Source organism: Rhea americana, unplaced genomic scaffold (assembly GCF_003343005.1).
Source record: "Rhea americana isolate MKP2758 unplaced genomic scaffold, rheAme1 scaffold_175, whole genome shotgun sequence".
Taxonomy (NCBI): domain Eukaryota; kingdom Metazoa; phylum Chordata; class Aves; order Rheiformes; family Rheidae; genus Rhea; species Rhea americana.
The window spans coordinates 785110-805794 of NW_028185872.1; the positions used below are offsets into that span (position 1 = coordinate 785110).

At 40.3% G+C, this 20685-nt stretch overlaps 1 protein-coding gene across 3 annotated transcripts; it reads left to right on the forward strand.

The window, feature by feature from the left end:
- Nucleotides 1–6: 6 nt before the first annotated feature.
- LOC146597899 (transient receptor potential cation channel subfamily V member 1-like) lies at nucleotides 7–11897 on the forward strand. 3 transcript variants are annotated; one of them, XM_085301287.1, is made up of 16 exons: nucleotides 7–91; nucleotides 2138–2453; nucleotides 3021–3187; nucleotides 3505–3657; nucleotides 4037–4177; nucleotides 4697–4995; nucleotides 5638–5814; nucleotides 6333–6497; nucleotides 6791–6886; nucleotides 7499–7569; nucleotides 8264–8429; nucleotides 9163–9229; nucleotides 9654–9970; nucleotides 10559–10686; nucleotides 10921–11063; nucleotides 11622–11897. In XM_085301287.1, exons 2-16 carry the CDS (start codon nucleotides 2152–2154, stop codon nucleotides 11786–11788), a joined length of 2559 nt encoding a protein of 852 aa, XP_085157413.1. In that variant the 5' UTR covers nucleotides 7–91; nucleotides 2138–2151; the 3' UTR covers nucleotides 11789–11897. The 3 variants fall into 3 exon arrangements, with proteins under 3 accessions (XP_085157413.1, XP_085157414.1, XP_085157415.1); XM_085301288.1 differs by having other exon boundaries at nucleotides 10948–11063; XM_085301289.1 differs by lacking the exon at nucleotides 6333–6497.
- The last annotated feature ends 8788 nt before the right edge of the window (nucleotides 11898–20685 follow it).

Genomic DNA, 20685 nt, shown 5'->3' on the forward strand with positions numbered 1-20685 from the left:
GACGGAATCACGGGCACCAAATTCCTGTAGATCAGAGGGTACTTCTGAGACTGGAATATTTTGCGGAAGAGAGGATTTTTTTGCAATATTTGTAAGTTCTTTGTGTATATTTGAATAGCATGCTTGTTGGTTGTTTGTAAGCTCTCTTTGGTATTTATCATTAGTTGTGGTTCAGTTATATACTCTCACCAACAGTATTTCTGTATATCTCATTTCATAAGTCAAAACTTTGATGTACGTAGGATTCAAAGAATCAAAATAGGTTATGCATTTTTTCAGGTTAGAAAATCATTTTTTAACAATCCTACCACAAAATTTTGAAGGTTATTTCCCTTGCAAATTCATACTCATGAGGAAAAGTGACGTTTTCTTTATTACCAAAGATGTTACCAACAGGCTTTAGAAACAAAAGCACATATAACGACTAAAACAAAACTGAGCAAATTGCCAGGGATCCAAGATTAGATGTCTTCTGCTTCATGCATCTATTCCATGGAAAACAAATGATTCGATTTTCCACAGCAGTCTCGACTTTTTTTGGCTTGATCTACAGTAATTTTAATTGAGACCAAAAGAAAAAAAAAGAAAAATTTATATGGCTATTTTCAGACTTTTTTTTCATTTTTATATAAACCTATTTTTATAACTTCTACCCTAAATTAATTATTCCTCAGTGTTTTTAATATCAACTTCCGAATGAGCATATTTTTATATACATAATTTCTTATTTATAGAATAATTAAGATAATAAGATACTATGTTATTCTTTCAGAGTGCTTCTTAGAATGCCAAGAACGTGAAAGATTGGAGGTCACAAAAAGTTAAACTGCTGTTATTAGTATTTCATCTATGTTACGCTGATTTGCTTCTAGTTACTCTAAATGTGCAAGTTAGCAAATTAATGTTTTCATTCCATGTGCATTATTCAAAATTATAGAAAACGCAAATGTGTGACAGAAGTCTCATTCTCATCATACTTGCACAGGAAAACGTAGTTGTGCCTTAATGTAAATATTAATTAGTCCTATAGACCTGAAAATCTGGGTTTAGTGCAATATGTAGGTTTATCAACATTTCCTCAGAATAATTTTATGAAGAGAAACAGCTTGGAAGCATATTTGTGACATTGTTTTTATAATGAATGTAGCGAGAAGGTTATTGACCCCCTGCAATTGGTTTATAATTGAAGGCCTTTTCAAGATTTTATAACATTCCTGTGTTCAAAGCAGTAAGATTTTTCAAAGCAACCTAGGATTTTGGAGTATTTTTGTAAGGCTGTTCAGCACCCTCTAAAACCAGGTACACAGTGGTTCAAATATGATGTTGTTGCTGTCTCCATTGCTGGACTTCCAGAATATTTTGCGTTCAGTGGTATGACTATCAATGTCTGGCTGTTTAAAACAGTTTGGTAAGAAAGCAAAAAAAAATCTCTGCTCTATCTTCGTTATTGTATATTTGTTAACTTCTTTCAAATTCTTTGTGGTTGTAAAGCAGACAAAGATCAGAGCTGTGGTCTTACAGGATCTCTTATCTGTGGTAATGTTTTCCTTTCTGTTTCCGTGCCTCATGTCTGAGGTGATACTAATCTCCCAAGAATCACACAGCCCAATTTTCATCTGGTACTGTAGTAACTCTAGTAAAGTTGTTAAGTGATAATTTTCCTACGTGCAGGAAACCTTTTGTGCTCAGCATCAATGAGAGATGGTTATGGCACAAAACTTTTTATCAATGTTTTTTCATATGCCAAACATATACCCGAAAATATCTTGTGGCACAAAACAATTAGTAAATAGAGAAGAAACAAGGATTGTTCTGGGTTGGAGGTTGTTCAGGGTTAACAGCAATGGCAGGACTAAATTGGAGGAGGAGGAGGAAGAGGCCCTACTTYAAGCAAAAGTGGCCAGCTCTGCAGCCTGATGGGCTCTGGGCCATTCTGGTTTACTGTCTGTTCTGAAATGGAAATGGGGAGTAACAAACAGTGTGGGAATAATGACCTGCCAAATTACTTCAACTCTAGGCATAGTAACTGTGTCTGTCTGTCTTGCTTCTGGGATGAGAGCAATCAATCCRTTCCCTGCTGTCTGGAGAGTCCTAGGAAAAAGGAGACTCATAGCCTTGTATGTGCGGTTCCTTGCAGACTACCTGCTCATCATGTCTTCCATTCTTGGGAAGATGAAGAAGTTTGGCAGTTCTGACATGGAGGAATCTGAAGTGGCAGAGGAACACACRGATGGGGAGGACTCCCTGTTGGAAATGCGTGACAGCCTCCAGGGTACCCCCAACACCAAGGTGCAGCCACCCAAAAGCAACATCTTTGCAAGACGTGGGCGATTTGTGATGGGGGAGAGTGACAAGGATATGGCACCCATGGACTCCTTTTACCAGATGGATCACCTGATGGCACCTTCTGTCATCAAATTCCATGCCAATTTGGAAAGGGGGAAGCTTCACAAGTAAGTTTACCTTGTAATAYTTGGTTGTAATGAATGTAGTTTTGACAGGTTTAGGCTGTGTGTTTTAGTGCAGCATTTGTTCTCCCCATTAGCATGCCTCATATTCAGTTCCATTATTTTCAGTGCCACAGTAAAGAGAATATTCCGTGTCATTAACTAATACCCTGCTGTTACATGTAAAAGTGACAATAGTTGTTGACCCTTGGCATCTCTGTGGAAATTCAGCCAATGGATATCTCGCCCAAAATTGGTGGCAGGCCTTAGTAACTTGTTTGAAACTGTTTAGTGAATAACTCTGAGTGAGAACATGGGAGTGCCTGGTTCCCAAGCTTGTAGTTACTTTTATACTTCGGTACTTCTTTAAATATTATTCTCAACTTTTCAGTAACAGAAACAGAATTTTATCTAAACAGTTGCCCTCATGCTTTATGATCCGGTAGATTTTGCAGATCCATGCACCAGTAGTGCTTACTACTTCAAACAAGCAAATGAAGCATAGTAATCTACTTGTTTATAAAAGGTCTGCTTAATACCAATCTTTAAGTAACTGAAATTTATCCTTGTTAGGCTCCTATCTACTGATTCCATCACAGGCTGCTCAGAAAAAGCTTTCAAATTCTATGACCGCAGRAGGATCTTTGATGCTGTAGCCCAAGGCAACACAAGTGATCTGGACGATCTGCTGATCTATCTTAATAGGACTTTGAAGCATCTCACAGATGATGAGTTCAAAGGTACCTTTTAGTGTCACATATCTTCAGTTGCCCTTGTCTTCTTCCAGTGGTACTACTGAGATGAAAAAAAAACCCATCACTGTGTTAAATGCAAAGTAACTGCAGAAGGACCTCTAATTGCCGGTGCTTCCCCCATTAATTGGGCAACCCCTTGATTGTAAGGTTGGAAGAGAGTTTAGAAAATCTGGAGAATTTTTCTGTAGGATCCCCAGATGGATTTTCTTGTCTTTTCAAAAGATCCTCAGGAACTCTTGCATGCCTGGGACTCATCTTAGGTTTTAGTCACTCCTATATATCTYTAATCTTTTGTGTTACAGAACCAGAAACTGGGAAAACATGCTTATTGAAAGCCATGCTGAATCTGCATGATGGGAAAAATGATACCATTCCACTGCTACTGGATATTGCAAAGAAAACTGGAACTCTGAAAGAGTTTGTTAACGCAGAGTATACTGACAACTACTACAAGGGTAAGAGAAACAGCCAATGCAATGAACACTTGCTGATGAGACTGAAAGTAGGGATAAAAAGGGCTCTGAAACAGTCTTCTGCATGAGGCCTTCTGCCTGAGGATGCAGCATCCCAAAGTGCCAGTGTCTGATTAACAGTCAATGCATTCATGGCAGGACAGTAGTTGATTAGACCGGTGCAATATTATGCCCTTTCTAATACGTAAGTGATTTATCAGCAGGTTCAGGGAACTTGCATTTGCTGTCTGTGCTATCTGACTTAATTCTACAACTTTTCAGTGTGTAGAGCCCTCAGTTCCACCCTCCWATGTGGAGCTGAATTAATTGTGCCTGAAAGCTGTCAGTATGCATTACATGTTATACATTTCTGTCTCTGTAGGCCAGACTGCACTTCACATCGCTATTGAACGAAGGAACATGTACCTGGTGAAGCTCTTGGTCCAGAATGGAGCAGATGTTCATGCAAGAGCCTGTGGGGAGTTTTTCAGGAAAATCAAAGGGAAACCTGGCTTTTATTTTGGTAGGACATAGCACAGTGTGGACTTTATTGATTGAGTTATCCATATCATATYCCAGGCGTGAAGCTATTCAGATAACACTGTTTATGTGGGACTAGAAGACCACAAGTACTGGATGGGCTAGTCCAAATACTTACTTCTAAAGGCTACGATTATAAAGAAACCTGTGGGATTTGGGGATTTGCACAGTTGGCTCTGATGGTGTTTAGTGTCAGCTTGCTGTCTACATCCATTTGTTTTCTGAGGTCTATAATCTTTGAAAGGTTGTAACTTTCTGCAGGCCATCCTTTCAGTGCTTTTATAGGAGCCGTGTTTCTGTGGTGCTTAACTTTCAGTTAAACCAAAGAAAATGCAATTCTAATAGCTATTTCAAGAGTTGGTGCTGTATCAGACAGAAAAACTCACCTCTTTCTCATGGTGGAAGATGAAAACAGCAAGGTCTCCTTTTCATTTATGCATGGAAGTAATGCTTGCACATGTGCTGGGCTTTCTGACCACTCATTCCCGTTGCTTACCCATAGGGGAACTACCTCTTTCCCTGGCTGCCTGCACCAACCAGCTCTGCATTGTGAAATTCCTCCTTGAGAACCCCTACCAGGTAGCCAACATCACTGCTGAGGACTCCATGGGCAATACAGTCCTGCATACACTAGTGGAGATCGCAGATAACACTAAGGATAACACTAAGTTTGTTACAAAGATGTACAATAACTTATTGATCCTCGGTGCCAAAATTAACCCRATCTTGAAGCTAGAAGAACTCACCAACAAGAAAGGTCTGACACCGTTAACTCTGGCAGCCAAAACAGGAAAGATAGAGGTAGGTGGGCACGTGTATCACTGTCCCATCACTGCATCAAATTGTAGAGCACATATAAAACATTTATGTAGGACAGATGTTAGGACTGCTTGTTGCATGGGCCTTTTAGTTCATAAGAATTGATGCTGCAGTTTCACATGCAGAACTGCAAAGTCCTAAAGGCTATGAAGTGTGTGTCTGTGGATGCCCAGCTGGTGTTATGCATATACCACTGGTCCTCGTGTGCCAATCAAGGTGGAAGCAGGAAGCAGGTGTTGGCTGTTTTCTGAACTACTAAAGGCATTGTACTTTTGACTGGCTAGTGTAACTCACCCTCTAACAGTTCCTGTTCAGCATATGTGCAAGCTCAGAGATGTGTAGCAAATGTCTCTGCTTTTCTCTTTCTGTTGTGAAACAGATATAGTGGCACAATGTAAGTGGTAGATAGCAAAGAGATGTGTTTCTTGCCATATTCTTGGTTTTCATGCCCCAGAAACCAGTGAGAAAATTGATATTCAGACTTTAGTCTCTGCAGTCCTCCATTAAGCTGACTTCAGCACAGTTAAACTAGGGAGAAATTAGCCCTGCTCTCTTATGTGGATACTGAGGAACTTAAACTCCACTAGCACTGAAATGTTGGTTGTATTATTCTTTTGCTTTTAGATTTTCGCTTACATCCTCAGACGAGAAATCAAAGATCCTGAGTGCAGACACTTGTCTAGGAAGTTCACTGAATGGGCCTATGGACCTGTCCACTCATCTCTTTATGACCTGTCTTGTGTAGACACATGCGAGAAAAATTCAGTGCTTGAGATCATTGCCTACAGCAGTGAAACACCAGTGAGTATGCACCTCCTTAGCATTTTCTTCATGGGATGGGGGACTGCTAGGGAAGAGCTCTATGTTTCACATGATGCGKTTTTTTTTCTGGCAGAGTGTGTAGTGCGCTAATGTCACTCAGTGCAGTCTRTATTCTCCCTGGCTTGGAGGGAGTGATGCTGGTTATGTAGAGGAGGATTGCAAACTCTTGCCACTCTTCTCCGGAGTCTGTGTYATTCCCTGCCTTTTCTTCCTCATTCCTCCCTCCTTCCCTTCCTCTCCTGTGAGGAAGTGGCTTCTAGTGRCTAGATCAGGAAACTTGATTACTGGAACTATTCCAGCTGTCCCTAGCCCTGCTCCCAACTCAGCATGCAGCTGTGGACAAGTCAATTTGCCTCGTTTCTATAAAACAGCAATCTTCTTTCCTGAGCTAAAGGGTATTAGAGGGAACATTTGCTGAAGATGAATATTGTTTGCTGTTTTCAAAGCCCAGGGGATACTGATCCTGTCAAGGTTCTCCTCTTTGTCATTCCAATCAGAACCGGCATGAGATGCTGCTGGTGGAACCCCTCAACAGGCTGCTGCAAGACAAATGGGACCGGTTTGTCAAACATTTATTTTACTTCAATTTCTTTGTCTATACCATGCACATCATCATCCTCACCATAGCTGCCTACTACAGACCTGTGCAGAAGGGAGAAAAGGTATGTTATTCTTCTCACATATCAGGGGAAGCACTCAGTRTATGATATCCCAGATCTGCCTCTGTTTGAATGTGTGCACCTAAGGTCAGTTTTCTTCCTTTCCTAAAGGTAGGAGGGAGATTTTGACCCTGCTTGCTTTCCAGCCCTGCTCCCTTTCTGCAGCACATTTAGAAAATTAACGTGTTCCTCAGGAAATGTAGTTGCTTTCTCTACAGCTTCTCTAGCTACTGGCAAGGACAGGTCTTTCCTATCTCCAGCTCTGCAGAACATCTCTGTGTTTCTGTCTTATACAGCCTCCCTTCACATTTGGTCACAGCACTGGCGAATATTTTCGAGTGACTGGAGAGATCCTGAGTGTACTGGGAGGCCTCTATTTTTTTTTCAGAGGGGTAAGTTATTTGAAACTTTTCTTTTGTACTGTTTGGGTAGGTGTAGGTGAAAACCAAAATCACCTTTCCCATTCATTAGAAAAGATTGCTAGGATAATCCACATCTTAGTCAAAAGCTACATTTTTTTTTCTTTGAGTAAGAGTTTTCATATTACTAATAAGCTCTCAGGTACAGTTTTACCTATTGCATGAAAGAGAAGACCCTARGAAGTCAAGGAGCATCTGGATAGATATCAATCTGGCCAAAGCTTAAGAATGGCACGTTACARATAGCTAGGTCTGCATTACAGATTACCTGTCTTAGCTTAAGGTCAGCCTGCTTTCTATTGGCAGCCGATGAAGAGTGTACAGTGAATATGATGAGATTGTGGGTCCTCTGGCAGGTCCACTGACTGAACAGGTTACTGCCTTACAAAGAGGCCGCAGGTGTCAGAGAAACCTAGTGCTATCAAGAGTCCTCAGTGGACATTGTACCAGTGTTATTCTTCAGCTATTCTTGTGAGATACTATATAGGTACCCAATCCAGGGGCTTGTTGGTGCATTCACATGGGATATTTACTCCCTCCTTGGATGCAAATTTGGTATTCATTCCCCCCCCCCTTTTTTTTCAGATACAGTATTTCGTGCAGAGGCGCCCGTCTTTCAAGACGCTGATAGTTGACAGCTACAGYGAGGTTCTTTTGTAAGCGCCAATATTTTTGATTGCATTTCAGCATGAAACGGAGGAGTGTGTGATATCTGTAGCTTTGGCTGAAGCCAGTTCTAACAGGTAGAAGCTTTGCTATAATTTCCTGGGCCCTTACAAAACACTTGGCAGTGGATATTGTAGCACTCAAAAAAGCGGGTGTGGATCAGTAACATCCTTTGGAGGTAAAGCAAATGAAGTGCTGAGAAGATCAGTAACTGGGTCATGCAGCAGAGTTGGGAATAGATCTCCAGTTAACTAACTTGTGATCCAGTGCATGCACTGGATGTACAGGAGTCTTCCTATTCCTAAAGGGAGCTTTGCCTCTCCATAATTTAGACACTTTGTTTTCCCAGTTGGATGGCAACTAAATAGGGCAACTTCATGGGATGGTACAGTCGTCCATGGTCCAAAGAAATGAGTGTGTCTTCAGGGACTTCGCTTCTCTCCAATTGCGAGAAAGAACAAGAATGAGACTACCGAAGTTTGTTTGTGGGAAACTAAGGAGTTTGCAAAAGAAATTGTAGGGTTGGTAGAAGAGAAAGAGTGAAGGGAAGAAAGGAATTGTCTGCCAAGGCTCCTCTGTGTTTTGGAGAATCCCTGATTTTGCTGCATGCATTGTAGTACTCCTCCATTCACACCACCTGTGGTTGGCTCAGCACTCTGTATTCAAACTGTGCCTCTCTTTCAGCTTTGTTCATTCCCTGCTYCTCCTGAGCTCTGTGGTGCTGTACTTCTGTGGCCAGGAACTCTACGTGGCCTCCATGGTCTTCTCCTTGGCTCTGGGCTGGGCTAACATGCTGTACTACACCCGTGGCTTCCAGCAGATGGGCATTTACTCTGTCATGATTGCAAAGGTCAGTCCAGTGAGTGRGTAGTGAGGCCAGCTGAGTGCTCAGGTCAGGAAACTCTTGCCAACAGACCCAGGAGAGAAGTGGCAATATATGCCTCCAGGATGCTATTAAAGCTCATATCAGTCAACTACACTAAGCCGTTATTTTCTGATCAAAGAGGTCACATTTTAAGTCATGTAGAATAAACACCAGTTTCTCATCCATGAACTTGATTACAGTCTTGATACACTGTATTACCTGCARTGCTTCAAAGTAACCTTATAGTTGGGTAGAAATGAATGTAAGAAGACTGAGAACAGTGCAGATTTTGTCTAGCATGAAATAGCACAGCTTTCTACCAGCTGGAAGTTTCCTTAGGAATATTCAGAATGTTACAAAGCAGAGCAATTAGGTAAGAGTCAGCAGCAGGCTAATAAAACTCTATGTAGGATTTAATCAACTAACCCAAGAGAGGAACAAAGAGACAACTCTCTCAATGTGGTTTATATTTACAAAGATGAAACTATTTGACATGCATATGTCTTGCATATGTGTGTAAACTGTTACATGAGTAGTGGAGAAAAATATTTTCTATATTAAAATTGATTAACTTGTCTGGATAAACAACCGTTTAATGCACAAATAGCAAATTCACAGCAAATGCTTTCTTGACCTGAAGCACTATTTTCTACCAATTTTTGTTGCAGTTTATATTCAAGTTCTAGGAATGTAAAAATGTTCTGTTTCTATGTTGCAGATGATTCTTAGAGATCTATGTCGCTTCATGTTTGTCTACCTAGTATTCTTCTTGGGATTTTCCACAGGTAATATTATACTTGGAGATATATTTCATTATCTTAAAGTTGCAGAAAATTATATTGTCAAGCGACTTAGATTTTTGGCTTTTAAGTAAAAACTAACCAATTAATCTCATTACAAAAGTGTCCTCAGATTAACAATTTACAACAATTTCGTAGTTTTTTTTTATCCCTGGACCTCAAGCTGCTCAGCAAAGCTGAATAAAAAAACAATCATCCTGTCCTATATAGAGAAAACTGAGACARCACATTCTGAAAGGGTATCAGCTATGGGAAGTACCTTATAGAGGAATTTTGTAACTAACTGGGGRCAATGCCCCATAAAGATATTCCATCTTATCTTATGCCTTGGTGCTTGTTTTCATTGCAATAGAATTACAATCTCAAATTGTTTTTTCATCTTTCGTGTATGGTTCCTTTCTTGCAACAGCTGTGGTGACTTTAATTGAAGATGACAATGAGGGGCAAGATACCAGTAGCTCTGACTATACCCGGTCTTGCCATCTGAAACGAGGCTGCGCATCCTACAATAGTCTGTATTATACCTGCTTGGAGCTTTTCAAGTTCACTATTGGGATGGGGGACCTGGAGTTCACTGAAAACTACAGGTTCAAGTCAGTGTTTGTCATACTTTTGGTTCTCTATGTCATCCTTACATACATCCTCCTGCTCAACATGCTTATTGCACTGATGGGGGAAACTGTGAACAAAATTGCACAGGAGAGCAAGAGCATCTGGAAACTCCAGGTATTTTGGTTCTGTGAGGCACTATCCTAGAAACAGGGTGTGGGAAATGATAAGAAGTTTCACAGAGAATTTGTAGGAACTGGCTTATTTCTAAATAACTGTTTTTTCCTTATTTCTGATTCACCTAAAAAGATTTAAAAAAAGAAAGAAAGAAAAAAGTAATTGGTTCCCTTTCCATGCATATTTGATATTTTGCCTGAGCAGATGTTTCCAGTGTTCCACAGATGTTCAGAAATTAAGAAAAGAAGTACTTTTGTAATTAGACAATTATTTGGACTTTTGATGGTGGAAAATCCTGATCAGAGTATGAAGACAGGGATTATGCAAGGGAAAAAAAGAAAAACAATCTTTTCCAGAGTCTCAGGCAAAGCCACATCCTCTTTTGTTTTGAATAGGAAACGGAACATCATAGTTCTAACCACAGGGTAGTAATTCAACATTTTAAATTACATGTTTGTAGAGGTAATGATTTAGTGATGGATATGATGCTTAGAATAAGATGATGATAATGATAAAAGCTGACAGTTTTCTGGGTTTGTATGACTTGAAACTGCATTTTTTCAGTGCTGTTCTTTCTTTTACCTGTAGAGAGCCATCACAATCTTGGATATTGAAAACAGCTACTTGAACTGTTTGAGGCGCTCGTTCCGATCTGGGAAGCGAGTCTTAGTGGGGATCACACCTGATGGCCAAGATGATTACAGATGGTGCTTTAGGTAATCTGTTTGTATGTCAAATGAACAATCATTTGTAGACAAACAACACTGAAGTATTTGAAAATGGTAATGAGAAGCAGAACTTCTCTTTTGGGGCRCTCCTCTGAACAGTGATGCTTTAACACTGGCTGCTGTAGTCAGCTTAGTTTGTTTCCGTGGTCAGATTTGAGGCCTGAGAGGTGGCAATGTGAGATATAAACTCATCCTGAAGTTGTCTGTTGATCCTTAGAATAGATATTGCTTTTGTCTTTCTCTCCCCAGAGTTGATGAAGTGAACTGGTCCACATGGAATACTAATCTGGGCATAATCAACGAAGACCCTGGGTGCTCTGGGGACCTCAAACGAAATCCCAGCTACTCTGTTAAAGCTGGTCGAGGTGAGGGTTTCAGGGACCTAGATCCTGGAATGGACTACACACTGATGATGGAAGCAGCACAGATTATTTTTTAGATGACAGTCAGTTTATACACTTTTTAATGATAATGGCTGTAGCTAAGTTAATGGCTTTTTCTAAAGGACTAAGTGGACTCATTATTCACTTAGCAGTTCTAGTCTTTGGAATAAAAGCCCTATGGATTCTTTATTCTGATTGTGGATTTTGGAAGGCAGATAATGAGAACAAATCCTGAGGAACAGGGCAGTATATAATAGCAGCTACATATCCAAGAAGCTACCTTGGAGGCTCCAGATACTCTAGTTTGGGAGCTCAGAGCCCAGCACAAAAGTGTTCAACTCTAAGATCACTCTGCTGTGCTTGCTGGCTCAGATATGCAAAACTTGTGGAACAATACAGGGGAAAAACAAAGAAACAAATATAGGGTCCTTTCTTGCTGCTACTTTCTTTTTTTCATCAGTCTCCTATTCAAACCACTGGTAAACTTTTTTCCTGTTTCTATGGAGGGGAAAAAAAATCAACCATTCCTTTCCTTKTTAGTTTCAGGGAAAAACTGGAAAACATTGGTTCCACTTTTAAGGGATGGAAGCAGGAGAGAAGAGACACAAAAACTACCAGAAGAAGTCAAATTAAAACCCATTTTGGAACCATATTATGAGCCAGAAGACTCCGAAGCACTGAAGGAGGAGCTTCCAAAGTCAGTGTAATCATATTTTGTTTTTAGAAGAAGATTATTCTAGTTGCCTGTGTTGGTACTTGCAAGCACAGAATTAAAGTAAGTAGTTCATAAGAACAGGGATTTATGGAAAGAGGTCATAGGACTTAAGAAATTACTATATGTAAAGATTCATTAAGTATGCTAAATAAACTATTTGTTGTTTAAGCTCATGTYTACATGGTTATCTTTAATATTAATCTGCAAAAAATGGCTATTTAGTACTTAGTTTAAATTTACCTGGCTAGATATTTGCATGTAGTGTGAAAAACACTTTGCATAGTTGATTAAAAGAAAAAGGAAATAACTTGAGAATTTYCTACACTTCAGAGCTTACTGTAAGGGAATGAGCCCCCTTTTAGTGCAGATTTTCCAATTTTGATCTGTATCTTTTACTCTTTCAAATTGTTCTCATGCATTTTCATCAAAGACACTGCATTCTCCTCTGGAGTCATCAGCTGTCGTTATGGCATGAAGGACTGTATTTCCCAGGGAATCTTGGGAAAAAGATTTGCATCATTAGTTGACAGGAGCTTCACTAAGCTTAGTAAGTTGGTGCAAGTGGCCAGCAAGAGTGGATATTCTTGCACTGATAACATGAAAACAACAAAAATGGCCATCGTTTGACATCCCAAACAGTAGATTTCATATGTTCTGCTTGCTTTGAGATTTTCTTTCCATATTTTGAAAGTATTTGTGTGAGAAGCTACACGTCCTGATTTCACAATTTCCCAACCTCAAAAGCTAACCAACTAAACTACTATGAAACTGGAGGACTCATAAAAGAGCAATAAAAGTCAAGAACACAGGAGTATGCTTCTATGAAGAAAGTTGCTTGGAAAGGAAATAAATAAATGGTGACCCAATGAAAGAATACAAAATAATGAGTGGTCTTGGGATGTAAAAATTGTGGGCTTGTTACTCTTATCATAAAACAAATATATTCTATGAAATTTTAAARATTGGATAGTCAAAATCAATGAAATAAATGTTACTCTTGCAGTGCCTGAGTAAACTCCAGAATTCAGAATTATTGTTATTGAGGCTAAAGGCATAACAAGATCCCAAATTTGACATTTATTTAGATAACAGATGAACTTTGCACAAAGTAAGAGATAGTGGTTATAGAGAACATATATTTCAAAGGTCGGATGTATAATAACATGTAACAATAATAATCTTGATATCAAAAGTTTTTGTTCTTGACTTTAACAGCAACAACAGGAGGAAAGAAATCTGATGTTGCAAATCCATCTGGCTGAATATACAGAGAGAATCAGGAAAACTATCAGAGAGACAAAATAGGTAGGTGTTCAAAACTACAGACAGGAACTCTGGAAGAGAGAAAAGAGTAGGAGGGACTTTTACATTCTCACAGAAAGCATCTTGACAGAAAGGAGCTGAGAATAAGAAAATTTGTTTTACACCAACTTGTAACTGATCCAGTACTGTAGTGCTGGACCAGTGCAGCTGTATTGGGCAGAAGAAGGTGAAGTGTTTTACCTTCTTTCTTTGTTATGTATCAATAAAGCATTAAGGCTTAACAGCCTTTAATGTGCAAGTACAGGTAGGGTGCATATGCAGGTATCCTTAAGCAAACAGATTTTTCAAGCATGAGTTTAAGTTTGAACTTTTGCACTGTTCCTGTGACTGCACTTGAAATACAGGTATGTTAAAGCTCTTCTGCAAAACTGGGCCAGAATGCACAGCCCTTTGCCAGAGAGAGTCATCATCCTTGGCCTGTGACATGTCAAAAGACTGTGGCCAGAGAAAGTTCGTATGAGTCACTGTAGTTGAAAAGTGGTGGTATGCTGGAGGGGTCAGCAGCAAATTATTGGGAAAACTGGAAACCAAAGAAATAGCCCGTGAAAGGCTTTCATCAACCCATCCTATAATTTTTCTGCATTTAGTAAGGTACTGAAATATTAATTGCTTCTCTTTAAGAAGAGTGAATATATTTACATACACAGTGCTCTCCCCTGCTAACACTCTTAGATGAAATATAGCCTGAAGCCAGTTCATTTACAGGGGTCAGGATTTCACACAGTGCTTCTTTCTCCTAGGTATTACAGCAATATATTTCAACAAAGTCTTCTAGGATGCAGCTGCTCTATTTGAAATAATAGCACCATCTAGAGGACTAATAATTCTTTTGTTAAACAACATCATTCAGGAAAGACATCGTTTTATTTCATAGAGTTTTGCAGAGCAGAACTGTAGAAATTTGCCAAAGCATTTGAAACAATTCCTTTCAAAAAAATGTGATTTAAACCCAATAAGCCATTCATTTTGTTTCTGGTGGAAAGGAGAAGGAGACCACAAAAGATGTTTGAAGTAGACATACTCAATTTTGTACCATTACAAAGGTGCATCTCTACATTCTTGCTAGCAGTCCCTATACAGGAGATAAGGGCCTTGTTATGCCCGACCTGAACATGATAAAAGCCCACATTGAACAAGTACAGCTAAATAAACAAGATGGGCTGAGACAATGAAACTGTAAATATTAATCGTAAATGTTGAAAGGGCAGAAAAGCATATAGTTCATTGCTTCTATGCCTTTATGTGCCAGGGCAAATTTATGCTTGAAAGCATGAGGGGAACATGACATAGTTGGAAAGTTSTCATTAGTTAGATAAAGTTCTTATATCCCCTGGAAGCGTTACATTTTTCATAATTATCGGCTTGTGTAGAGACCTAGTCTTATCCATTAAATTCTACCTTGATTTACATAAGGTGCTGAACCAGAAGGACTGATCTCCTGCCACGGGTTACCTGAGCAGATTATAGATACCTTTTTCTCTTTTTTTAGCCTGATCCTGTTTTCAGGATTACAAAGACCACAAAGGACCTTTTAAGGAAAAAATGAAATGCTAAAATTCAGAGTAAAAACACACATCAATATAATACTGTGGTTAGAACTGTAAATGCCCTGCAGTTGCAGTATAGGGTGGTGCTGGTGGGGTTTTGGTTACATTTTTTAAAATCCTTTAGCCTTCTCTGGGAAAGCAAACAAAATTATCTCATTTTTCTAAAGTAAATCATTAGCAAACTGTCAGAATTTCTAGTTATGTCATCACTTAATTACTGCTATGGGCAGTAATTTGTTTCCCACAGGTGGGGAGGTATAGYTCAGCAGTGGCTCTAGCCCAGTGCCATGCAATTCAGCAGGCCATGCCTCTGCCACACTTTACTTCCTTCATCTGGACAGACAGACAGCACAAAGACGCTCTCGGGGTGGAGGGCTGCAGATAACCCCTGGGCAGAGAGGTGGCTTGCCAGGAAATATTCAYGCTTTAAGAATAGCTTCGTTAGGACAGGCATCTTACTATTCCCGGCTGCTAGACGCCTCCACTGGCTGAAGAAGAGCATGGCTAAGCGCTTAATATGAGATGACCAAGCTCAACAGCTGTATATATCTACCAGATCTCACTAGCTTAAAAGCAAAGGCAATGAAGGATGTTGATGCTCACCTCCTGTCTATGGGTGATGACTAATTACAGATGAGTGCAAAATGTGTGTGCRATGGGAGATAATGAGAAGAGGCAAGTTGGGCTAAGATGGGTTGGGCTACACTTCTTCAACAGCTGAAAACAGGCAGATACGATCCCAGTATGTTACAGCATTGCAACACCTGAGATGTGACCTGTGTCTAATAAACCACATGAGCTGAGCTGCTGTGTCTTTCAAATTCTAGTAATTTCTGAATTAGCTGAGAAAAACGTACATCCTGCCTGTAAGACCTGGAGCCACACAGCTTGTCTTTGTGTCTGTGCTCCCTGTGCCCTCTGCAACAACTGGCACTGGTATCTAGATAACCCTTGTCCTAATCAAACACTAATGTTAATCCCTCCAGGWGCAGTGCACTGGTAGTTTCCATGGAGAGTCCATGGAGAGTTCATGGGAGACTCCAGGGCCCACAAGAGGGCCCCCAAGCCATGTGCGGGGATGCTACCCAGTCCCTCTGGGGTACCCCACAGCTAACCTGTCCCGGGGAAGCCCCTCTCCCTTTGACATCACTGCCCTGCTTTGCTGACCCTGATCAGATTAATTAAGCAGAATCATATTTCTCTTCACCAAATGACAGTTACTCTCATCATTCTTCTGTGGCAAAAGTCATACTAGCATGTTTCTCAACCAAGCATCTTTGCTGAAGTGCTCAATACTCAAAAATCCCCAATGTGTGCGCCCAGTGAGCACTGCGGTGTTACGAAACACAGGGGTTCCCACCAACCCCATAACCTTAATGGATAAAGCCAGTGGACTCAGGTTCTGGCACTAGAGCTTTTCATGTCCCCATCTGTAGGAATTTTGTATGTTTTAGAGCAAGCTGTTTTGGTAAATCTTCCAAGCAAAAAGAATTCATGTACATTAAAAATCCCAGAAAAGCTGTACTCAGAACAACCCACTGTCAGCCAATGTCTTTGGATATTTAATGTCAGATTGTACATTTTGCTGCATTAGAGACAATCCTCTYGTAGTGAAGGTTCTTGTGAGCTTTGCTCCGTCAGGCTACAGGCATGGATTTACTAGGATCTAGGAGGAAGCTGTCTTCACTGACACTGCCAGATTCAGTGTGGACATCCTGGGTCTTCTGATGTGGTTATAGAGCTCTGAAGTGCTTCCCATCATGCAGACTGAGATCACTTCTGATGTTGAATTAGTTTCCACAGAGACAGTGTGGATGTCCAGTTTCTCCTAAATCTGATATTAAACTGTGCAAAACCATTAGAAATGGACAGTGGAGAGCACCCTGTCTCCTGAAGAAGAAGGAGAAATCAACCAAATGACTTCATGAGACTTCTCTTTCTGATGTGTTYGTGATTCTGCAGCAAAGCTACATCATCATTAGTAACACTTCCTGTTTCAATACACAGGCAATGAAGAGACATGAGGAGACATGAACATTTACAGAATCACTGTGGTTTTCAGAATCCATCATCATGCAGAATTGTTTTCCTCCATCATCGTTATAATGGGCCTCTGTGAACATATTAGTCACCTGACATGTCATATTGACATGAAAACTCATCTTTCCTGGAATTGCCATGTGGGCCAGCTGTGGAGTAGCCAGTGAGAGCAACTCCCAATTATAGGAACGGGAAGGAAGTATCCTACTCACTTGGCCAGTAAGAGCAGTTTTAAGCCATGTTACCAAATGGAAGTAATTCATTTCCAACCTGACATAGTAAGTTTAGCAGACATTTCCTCATATTCCAAAGGAGAATGTGGATAGAGAACCACACAGAGAAAAGGTATTGTATCCTCAGCTGCTGTTATTCAGAGAGAGGAAGCCAGAAGTGTTTAATTGGTGTAGAGGAAGCTATAGGTAGGACATCAGGTCAATGTCCCTCATTACAAGAAGGATATTGAAAAATGAGTTCTAGTTGAAATGGGTAAAAGGTTCTCAGAAGATTGATTTGCAAGAACAACAGGCAATGGTTACCTGTGTCTTAGCTAAGCACTGAATAAGAGAAAATCTAAGCGCTGACAAAGAGAGGAAATGATTTACATAATAAAAAGGGTTTTACTGAGAAAGATGGACTGAAATTGAAACAGGGAAAATGTATCCTGAAAAGATAATCTGTCTGTGGAGAGTATATGATGTGTGTCTGCCCAAAGAACTCCCTTTGGAACCCCTGGAAGATTCAAACTTCATCACATGCAAGCAAATATATTCAGTGCCATCATGACAGCAGCAACATGAGACCTGCAGGTTTCAACTCTCTTATTTTTGGGACACCAAAGTACCAGAGGATTAATTTTGACTGGTAGATKGTCACCTTCAATTCTGCTTCACTTATTTCCCAGAGAGGTCATGGTGGTAGRCGGAAGGAATCTGCAGGGACTTTTATTTGTTATGGTTAGTGAGTGTCCCATATGCTGCTGTAGTTGATGCAGAATTTAGCTGTCAGTGTAGGACCTGATAGTGAATTTTGGTTGGCCTCAGATTTCTTTCTAGCTCTAATCAGCTTTTGGGGAGGGGGAAGGGAAAAGAAATGTTCCCCAGATTTAGATGGAGGAGACAAGGTGACATTTTTTCCTTTTAGAAAGGGAGGCTTGACACTCTTAAAATCCAATGACTGAACTATAAATTCAACCTGAAATTATTATAATATTAAAGTGTCTCCCTGGATTCGATGATTACCCTCAAAAGGCTTTTTGAATCAAACAGCAGTAGCAGAACAGACTTGGGCAAAAAAAATGTAGTGCCTAGGTGGGGCACATTTTGTACATGGTGTATTCCTTGAGGCATTTTCATATTGCTTAATTCTTCTGCACTACTAAGTAYTACCAGAAACTACACACCACAGCTGAAGATTTGGTAAGGATAGAAACTCAGGCTGAAATATTTGGGGAACAATCCTGACCTAGCTGGGACTGTGAGTCTCAGAACAGCCAAGCAGGGTTTGTGCTTTGAAAGATCTGAAAGAGGTGTTACATGTTGATTCATGTAGGAGGCACGGTGCCCTTCTAGGTGACCCTGAAGTCAGCGCTAATGGCCATAAAAAGTGCCTATCTCATAGTCTTAAAACTGGCTTTATTTCTTCCTAAAAAAAGAAGCCTCAGAAGGTCGTGTATATACCTGAGCATCACCCGCTGACTGCACGCAGCCCGTGACCCGCAGCACCAGCAGATGGCACATGCAGGACAGGCTCAAGGAAAAGTGCCCAACACAGCACTCGTGGAGTGACAACTGGCAAAGGCCTTTGTAAGTCTGCATCATTAGTTTGCGTCTTGGGAATGGCAGGGAGCACTACTAGTAGCAGACATGAGAAAAGAGACAGGAAAAGAGTGACAGAATCATTCTTTCCATCATTTATTATTATCTGGTATTTACGCAGTCTCCTGTAATTTTGCCGAGAGGAGTTAATTATGACCTAAAGGCAAACACTGGTGCCACTAGCACAAAGTGGGTTTTTACTACACTGATTTCAACCAATTCGTGACTGAGCCACTCCGTGTGTAGGGAAGTAGCTACAGGTGTCTACACTCATTGCTGGTATTGGAGCAATTCAGGTGGAGATGGCTGCACTAGCAAGTGGAGAAGGAGTATAAAAGGGGAGAAAGGGAGCCTGCCCTTCTTCTTTGGCAGTAGGGGAATGGGTAGAAGCTGGGCATGGGATCAGCCTCTCTTCATTTATTCTCTTATATGTAATAAAATAGTCTCTGTGAGCCTTAGCTCACAGAATCAGGGCACTGTTATGCTAGGTACTGTGCAAATACAAAATAGAAATTTCCTTCTTTTCAAAGCTAGTAGTTTAGCTATGAAAGACGGGACAAGAGCAGATCAGAGACAGGCTGTAGAGTGTCATGGGCAGTATTGCTCATTGGGATAGGCAAGAGTCTAAGGGCATTAGAACTGCACCTGGAGGAATCTGCTTGAATTGAGTCTAGAACAGCAAAATAGTAAAGGTGCCTGGCTGCTGGGTAATTTTGACAGTCCCAACAGTGGTGCTATTCTTTCAGCATACCAGGCTCATCTCTTTTGCTTCTCTTGAAGAAAAAAGAGATAACAAATAAGCTGCATGCATGGTGACATAGTTGCAGAGATGATGCTTGTGATGGAGGAAGACTGCAATAACACTTCTCTGTCCTCTGGTGAATGTGACTGCTATTCTATGCCAGGGATCCCTGGGGAGTAAAAAAATCCAGGTATGAATGTTAAGCAAGTGTGCATAATGATATTGCTAAAGAGGCTGACTTCCCCTGGAGTCTGGACTGTACCAGCAATCAGGTAATATCCTAGTATTTTCCTGGAAGAATTTTCCTGCAGGCAGTCTCTKGTTAGGCGATAACAAATATGTACAGGCTGTACATATCTCTGCTGCTCAGCTGTACACAATAATCTCTTATCTCACAGTGTGCCTAATCCTTAAATATTTGCAAGTGCCATTCAGTTGTCTGGATAGAGGTGAAAAGCTCTTCATACAGCTGTAGCAGTTCACAGATATAATCTTATAATGAGTTTAACTTTAAGAGTGGAGGAATTGGGGAGATAATGTTACTGAAGCTGGGTACTTAGTGCACAGTCAGGAATATACTGTTTAATTCTGCTAGCTATAGTCTCTGCATCTGAAAATGTGATGTAACTAGTTGCTTGGCATATTGCACAGTATACATGTCTGAAAGTGTTATCACTGTAAAAACAAATTCAGCCCAGAATTCAGCTGTTCCTCAAAGTACCTTATCTTCTGCACTTCAGAATGAAAAATAGCTAAACAGAAACTTTCAGCAGTATCTGGAAAACAAATGAGGAATGATTTGGTGAAAAGTCAGCTACAGTTATTGAAGAAATCATTTATAGAACTGACTAGAAATATTCATATTGCTAAAATAGTTGCTAAGGGGAAGTGTTCTGTCTAGGAAAAAACTTGTATGAATTACTGAAATGGAAAAGCGGCCTTTAAACAGCAGCGTACCTCTGAGTTCAGGTAGAATTCTGTATGATYAGACTTTTATTTTTTGTAGTAGGAGAAATTGGAATAGATGGTAACACTGATCTGTTAAGCAGTAGTTACTTCATTTTTTCCCTTTCACAGTTTGTGTAAAATGCCCTGTGAAGGAAAGTGTTAAGGGTCAAGGTCAATTTGTTGATTTAAGTTGCGTAGACAAATATCTCTTTTCTCTTCTGCTTTTGTGTTTTCTGGTGGCATAAAGCTCTGTTGCAYGAGGGAGGACTGGCTGCTTATATTGTAGTGAACCGAAGAGGAATCAGTGACACAAATCCTCTCAATGCTGGAGACTCAACATGTATGAAAATCTGACTCCTGAAACCAGGAGTTCAGTGTTAGAAAGCAAGCCCGTAAGACTGGGCGAGCTCTGCCCTGCTGCATGCCCTATGAAAAGGCTTCTGCATTTATACTTTCTTAAAGCACACTGTCAACA